This window comes from Meleagris gallopavo, chromosome 5 (assembly GCF_905368555.1).
Source record: "Meleagris gallopavo chromosome 5, MGAL_WU_HG_1.1, whole genome shotgun sequence".
Lineage (NCBI taxonomy): Eukaryota > Metazoa > Chordata > Aves > Galliformes > Phasianidae > Meleagris > Meleagris gallopavo.
In genome coordinates this window covers 4,567,448-4,574,807 of record NC_139408.1, presented here as the reverse complement: position 1 = coordinate 4,574,807, position 7,360 = coordinate 4,567,448, and the positions used below count along the sequence as shown (strand labels likewise).

General features: G+C 47.5%; 1 protein-coding gene across 1 annotated transcript; it reads left to right on the top strand.

Moving 5' to 3' along the window:
* Nucleotides 1-165: 165 nt before the first annotated feature.
* On the top strand, nucleotides 166-6,999 carry LOC104916581 (7-dehydrocholesterol reductase-like). Its single transcript, XM_085223928.1, has 3 exons — nucleotides 166-198; nucleotides 4,787-4,918; nucleotides 5,485-6,999. Exons 1-3 carry the CDS (start codon nucleotides 181-183, stop codon nucleotides 5,947-5,949), a joined length of 615 nt encoding a protein of 204 aa, XP_085080054.1. The 5' UTR covers nucleotides 166-180; the 3' UTR covers nucleotides 5,950-6,999.
* Nucleotides 7,000-7,360: the final 361 nt, after the last annotated feature.

Genomic DNA, 7,360 nt, shown 5'->3' with positions numbered 1-7,360 from the left:
CCGTTCTCTGCTGCCCCCTCGTGGCCTATCTGCGGAACTGCGGACCTACTCTTGCTTGCTGCCGGAGGCAGCAGGTCGCATGCAATCCTAGATGCGGAAGTGGCACCTCCGTATTTTGACCGCTCTGCGCAGCGAATCCGCCAATCTTTATTGCCGCAAGTCCTCCAGACGGCCGCATGCATGCCCTCGAAGCGTACGGTACGCACGGATTTCGGGCGAGCGTCCAATTAGCTCGTCGCCGCCGTGGGCTGGCAGGCTCCCCCCAGCCATTTTAATGCGCACTCGGCAGCAGCGGGATGCGAGTTGGTTGGAGGTTCGCGGTCGCGGGGCTGTGGTGGAGTCGTCCCGGCACCGCCGCCTCCTGGGACCGGCACCAGCACGGAGCGGCACGGAGCGGCTCCGCGGTCACCCCAGGCGGCGCACTGCCGAGTTTCCTAGGAGCTGCTGAACGGGCTTTTTCACCCGTCCCGTCCCAGCCCCTTCTCGTGGCGGTGCCTCACGGCTCCGGGCACGTCGCCCCGCGCTGCAGGCAAGGAGCCGCTCCTGCAGGGCGCAGCCGTGTTGCTTGGCGCGTGCCCGCATCAGGGGCGCTGTTTGCTTTCCTTCCTTGAGCCCATCTCCTGTCTCCCTATCCCTTTCCTTTTCCCTTCCCCTTCTGTGGGGCCGGGGAGGCCCAGGGGCCAATTGCCTCCCTGTCACGGGCATAGATTTATCCAGTTAACTTCCTGACAATCGGGGACATACGTATTCAGGGGAAGGGCTGACAAGGCAGACATCCTGGGGGTGTCTGCTACAAACTTCCAAACCAGGATGAAGAGACAAATGAGGAGTTCTACAAGCAGGTGGTGGAAGCTGCACGATCGCCAGCCGTTGTCCTTATGGGGGATTCAACTTCTCCGACATGTGCTGGGAATACAACACAGCACACAGAAGAAGCTGTTTAGGAGGTTTCTGGAGTGTATGGAGTATAACTTTGTGATGCAGCTGGTGAGAGAGCCGACGAGAGGAGCTGCCCCGTTAGACCTCCTTTTTGCAAACAGAGAAGGTCTGGTGGGAGATGTGGGTTTGTCTTGGACAGAGTGACCATGAAATGATAGAGTTCTCGTTTCTTGGTGGGGCCAGGAGGGGGAGCAGCAAAACTGCTATCTTGGACTTCTGGAGGGTGGGCTTTGAATTATTCGGAACGCTAGCAGGGGGAATCCCCTGGGTTTCAGTGGTAGAGAGTAAAGGGGTCCAAGATGGCTGGTCGCACTTCAAGAAGGAAGTCTTAAAGGCGCAGGAGCTGGCTGTCCCCCTGAACCGCAAAATGAGCTGGTGGGCCGGAAGGCCGGCGTGGATGAATAGGGAGCTATTCTTCAGGATCTGGGAGTAAAAAGAGAATCTATCTCCTGTGGAAGAAGGGACGGGCAACTCAGAAAGAGTACAGAGAAGTTGTTAAGAAGTGTAGAGAGTAAATAAAAAAGCAACAGCCCAGCTTGAACTCAATATGGCTGCTGGGGTAAAAAGGTACAAGAAACTCTTTTACAAATATATCAACAGTAAGAGGAGGACTAAGGAGAATCTTCATTCTTTACTGGATGAGGCTGGGAACGTGACCACTGAGGACAAGGAAAAAGCAGAGGTTCTGAATGCCTTCTTTATGTCTGTCTTCAAAGGTCAGACCAGTTATCCTCAGGGTACTCCAGTCTTTGACCTAGTAGTCTCAACTGGGGTGTGGACAGAACCCCCCGCGATTTGGGAGGACACAGTCAGAGACCTGTCACAAATCCATGGGGCCGGTTGGGATTCACCTAAGAATGCTGAGGGAACTGGCGGAGGTGATAGCTGAGCTGCTTTCCATTATCTATCAGCGCTTCTTGTTGACTGGTGAGGTCCCAGAAGACTGGAGGCTTGCCAATGTGACTCCCATCTATAAGAAGGGTTGTAAGGAGGATCCGGGGATCTACAGGCCTGTTAGCCTGACCTCGGTGCCAGGGAAGGTTATGGAGCAGATTGTCTTGAGGGAGATCATGTGGCATAACCGGGGGGGATCAGGCCTAGCAAGCATGGGTTCATGAAGAGCAGGTTCTGCTTGACCAACCTGATCTCCTATGATCTAGTGACCCGACTGATAGATGGGGGAAAGGCTGTTGATGTAGTCTACCTAGCCTTCAGCAAAGCCTTTGACACTACCACAGTATTCTCCTGCAGAAGCTGGCAGCCCGTGGCTTGGACAGGTACACTCTTGGCTGGATAAGGAACTGGCTGGAAGGCTGGGCCCAGAGAGTGGTGGTGAATGGAGCTAAATCCAGCTGGTGACCAGACATGAGTGAGTGGTGTTCCCAGGGGTTGGTGCTGGGGCCTGTCCTCTTCAATATCTTTATTGATGACCTGGATGAAGGCATTGAGTGCACCCTCATAAGTTTGCAGATGGCACCAAGTTGGCTGGAAGTGTCGATCTGCCTGGGGGTAGCGAGGCCCTACAGAGGGATCTGGACTGCATAGCTGGGCTGAAGCCAATGGGATGAGGTTCAACAAGGCCAAATGTCGGGTCCTGCACTTTGGCCACAACAACCCCAGGCAATGCTACAGACATTCACCTTCACATTTTTGTTATGCCCTTTGTTGCAGTTTGTATTTTAGAGAGAGTCCTTATGGTGTCAGTCTGTTGTGTAAACTGCTCTAATTCACATGGTGGGAAAAGGCTGTGATAACTCAAGTTTGTCAGTTACTGCTGTGTTTGAATCAACTGAACATGAAGAATCAGCGCTATTCTCCAAAGCAAACTAACTGCTCCTGAACTGGAAATGTCAGAGCAACATTAGTAATGATGAGCTCACACAGCTACTGAGAAGGATTTCCGGACCTGATTTGATATCTATGCACACTGTGCTCCAAGGAAGGACCTCAGGTTTGTACTGTTAGTACAAATTAGTATGTCAGGTCAGCATTAACTAAAGATAGTGTGCTCATTTGTACATTGCAGAACTGGGTTGGCATTGTTGAATGACACAGTGAAGTAATACAACCAAATTTTTGACCCAGGAAACGAACACTCTATAGGTAAGCATACAATCCTGGATTCCTTAGAAGACTTTACTTCCCCAAATACCCAAAAGTGCTATAAAATCAAAGCAGGTAAAAAGATAGCCTTTTATTTTTTTCTTAATGTATATACTTAATGTTGACCTGTTTATATTGCCTTCCATCCGTTTGGAATAGAAAAGCGCTGTGTTTGTTAAGTTTGTGCTTTTGAGAAGAATATGCTCAAACTGGCTGTCTTCAAAAGGCTGACTATGAAGGCTTACAGCAGCCAAATAGCAAAATATAATTCCAATGAATGGAAACAGAAAGAGTACTACAAAACTTGCAAGGATAGGTCAAAGACACTTACAGCCTAGTGAGACTCGGACAAATAAATGACACGGGCGTAGCAATTGGAGAACCAGCTGAGACAACCTGGATACCCTCCAACTGGAGGGTCTTCATCTGGCCCGTGACAGAACTGAAGATGAAACTTACATAGAGTGCAGACACGGGCAGATAAAAGCAGCATGTCCAGCATTGACACAACATCAGCCAGCTTGTACAGTCAATGAATACGTTCACAGATCTCATCCAGTAGCTTATGCACTGTTCTAAAAAAAAAAAAAGACACAGTCTTAGCTGCTGTAGAGTAGCTATTGCCTCCTTACGTATCTTATGGAAATGAAGCAGCAGTTAATAATGTTCATACTGTGTATGTTAGGATGAGAGGTTACTTCTTAAAATGCAATAATCTCTACCAAATGCAGGCAAATATCTGAATTTCTGTGAAGATTTTATGGCATAAAATCTTTTGTTGCATAAAATCTTATTCTCGGATCAATTATTGCAATCAGACACAAGACAGCTCAAGTACCAACAGCTCCTAAGAAAGCTTCACAAAGAGAATTAACTAAAATTACAGCTGCAGAGTCAAGTATGTTTTTGTAACATCTTCAGCATGACTCTAATTCCCTTAGGCCTTCATGTTAATAAAGTCAGGTCGATGTGGCAAAGCACTGACCCACTGGGGATGATGCAGTGCTCACATGGTTGCAACTCACAGGTGTTACCGCCAGAGGAATGGTGCGGTGTTGTGCTCCTGCCTTTGGCAGCTCCTGGAGAAATGCTGTGACAGACACAGCACCTTTGTGTTGCACTGACTCCTGCTGTGCTGCACCCAAAGCTCTCCTTTGTCAGAAGCAGGGAAGGGAAGAGGGAAGTGAAAGGTGGGAGAGAAGATCACAGAATCATAGAATCACAGAACTGCAAGGCTGGACAGGACCTACAAGATCATGTAGTCCAACCGTGCACCTATTACCATTGCTACCACAAGCCACTAAACCAGATCTATTAGCTCCTCATCCAGGTGCCTCTTGAACACTGCCAGGGACGGCGACTCCAGCACCTCCCTGGGCAGCCATTCCAGTGCCTGACCACTCGCTGAGGGAGAGATTTTCCTTATGTCTAATCTCAACCTCGTCTGGTACAACTTGTGGCCATTTCCTCGGGTCCTGTTTGTTGCCTGGGACAAGAGGCCAAACCCCTCCTCATCACAACCTCCCTTCAGGAAGTTGCAGAGTGCAATGAGGTCTGCCCTGAGCCTCCTCTTCTCCAGACTGAACAATCTCAGCTCCCTCAGCCACTCCTCATAAGACTTGTGCTCCAGACCCCTCACCAGTTTCGTTGCCCTTCTCTGGACATTCTAGGGCCTGAATGTCTTTTTTGTAGTGAAGGAATGTGGAATCATTGTAGTGAGTGATGTAGAATCATTCTTTTTCAGGGTATTTATGTTTTGGACTATTTCTGGAATGAAGCCTGGTATTTGAAAACCATTGATATCTGCCACGATCACTTTGGATGGTACTTGGGCTGGGGAGACTGCGTTTGGTTGCCTTACCTCTACACTCTGCAGGTAAAGATAGGGTAAAACTGGTGTTTGGGCTAAAAGGAAAGAAGCTTTCCAGAAACGTTCTCTCTAGCAGATTGGTGTTTATCTTATTTTCTTTCTTTACAGCTTGAATACTGACTATTACAACACTCTCTGTAAGAATTTCATTGTAGGAGAGCCTTCCGTCCCTGCATGGAATTACATCTTCTCTCTTCTTTTGTACCTCTTTCTGTCACTGTCTGTTGTTTCATCTGCGTATTTTTTGTAATTCTCTTCAGTCCCTTTCTGTACTCCTTTTTGTTGGATGGTCGTTTGACTGGTTTGTGTTTTCCTCCTCCCCCTTTTCCAGTTGATCAGCATCCTCACTGTTTCTCCCTTTTCCTTGTGTAACCTAAGAAATGCAGCAGTGGAAAGAAAGGAGATGTACGATGCAGGATTTCCTGAAAAAGATTCCATGTTATGACTGATAGGATGAATTTTTGTGCTCTTTCTAATACTCTGTCCTGGGTCACTGTAGGTCAAGGAATTCGTCTGGCACCCTGGGTGTGTTTTTAAAGTAAACCACTGCATGTCTCTGTTCTGTCTCCCAGGGCTTATATTTGGTTTACCACCCTGTGCAGCTCTGCACAGCTAATGCCATCGGGATCTTGGCGTTGGGCTTGGCTGGCTATTACATCTTCAGAATGACAAACCACCAGAAAGATCTCTTCCGCCGTACCAATGGCAACTGCAAGATATGGGGCAAGAAGCCCGACTACATTGAGTGCTCCTACATGTCTGTGGATGGGACCAAGTACTACAGCAAGCTGCTGACCTCGGGGTTCTGGGGGTGGGCACGCCATTTTAACTACACTGGAGATCTGATGGGCTCCCTGGCCTACTGTCTGACCTGTGGGTTTGAACACATCTTGCCTTACTTCTACATTGTTTATATGACTATTCTGCTAACTCACCGTTGCATTAGGGACGAACACCGTTGTTACAGCAAATACGGGAAAGACTGGAAACGCTACACTGCTGCAGTGCCCTACCGGCTCATACCAGGGCTGTTTTAAGGCTGACACAGAAGCTGAGGGAAATAGACTTTCTTTTAAATGAAAAGAGCTTATTCGCACAGTTGAACTAACAAAAATATGTTGCAAAAGACACCACTCTCTGGGGAACGAAAGGTGCCTGGAAGACTATCTTTAATGTACTGAGGGAACGTAAACAGGCAGACTGTTTAAAGAAAATGAAACGAGGCAGAGAATTGGCCTTTTTAATAGATCTCCAGAAAGATCTGTTTTACCAGGAATGTAAGACTGCCGAGATTTGTAAAACTGAAATTGATTTACCTTGGTTTAAAACCAGTGGGAACACGTAGCAAAAACTTCTGATAATTACTTGGAGCAGTAAAGAAGTTGAAAGTGTGGTATTTCAATACACTGACTTGGGACTATTGCAGGGAGAAAAATACCAAAGCCAATGAGCAAGGTGCAACAGGCTGGGCACGCTCCAGAGTGCCGTACATCTAAGAGGGGGAATCACAGCCTTCTAGCAGATAGCTGCTATTGACTGTAAGTAGCCCATCTGTAGGTGGCCGGCGGGAGGCCTTGCCATGTTTCACAACCCGTCCCTAGACAGTATTGCAATAAGACGGCGTTGCTGAGATCTGATCTCCACCTTTCAGCATAAGGAAGACTACTGGTTCATAACTCTCGATGCAAAGCTGAGGTTCAGTTGATTCCACCCCAGCCTATAAGAATGCTGACACAATTCAACGGTAGACTGAAGCACACGTGATGCATGTAGGTATTAAACATACGAGCTCCTCCTTTATAATCTCCAGCTCTGTACGACTCAGTAACTGGCCAGTTACTGGCTCAGTACTGCGTGTAAAATGTAGTGAAACTTGGTAACTCAGTTGTAGCTCTATTCAGTGACAACAGCAGTGCGTGTTGTTGCCTCATGGTGGCAGCCACAAGACGTGTTCTGCTCTAAATTGTCAGTGTTCGGATCATGTGCTGCCTGGTTAACACAGACCTGCACTGGTCCAACTTAAATAATGCACTGTCTTTACTGGGCTTGAAAAGTGATGTGCGATGGAAAATAAAACTGGAATCGTGTATTTTTCTGCTACAGTCTGTACAGGAAGAAAAGCCTGAAAGGGAGAAACAGCCACCTTTTTTTTTCCCCTCAAATTACAGATATGGGTCTGCTTTGTGATGACGGGACAGATAATGAAGCTTTTAAAAAGTATATTGGGTTACTGTAACTTCTAAATAGCCATTATACATAGTTTATTATACAGTAACTTTGCAGTTCAAGGGAACTTAACGCATATTAACACCACAAAAAAACCAGCACCATAAACTTAATTGTTCCATGTTGCAGTGACCCCACTTCTTCCATGAGAGGTTTTGTAGAGGACCTGAGAATGATTACAAGAAAACAGCACAGGAAAACTGTTCCAAGCAGAGACAGTGA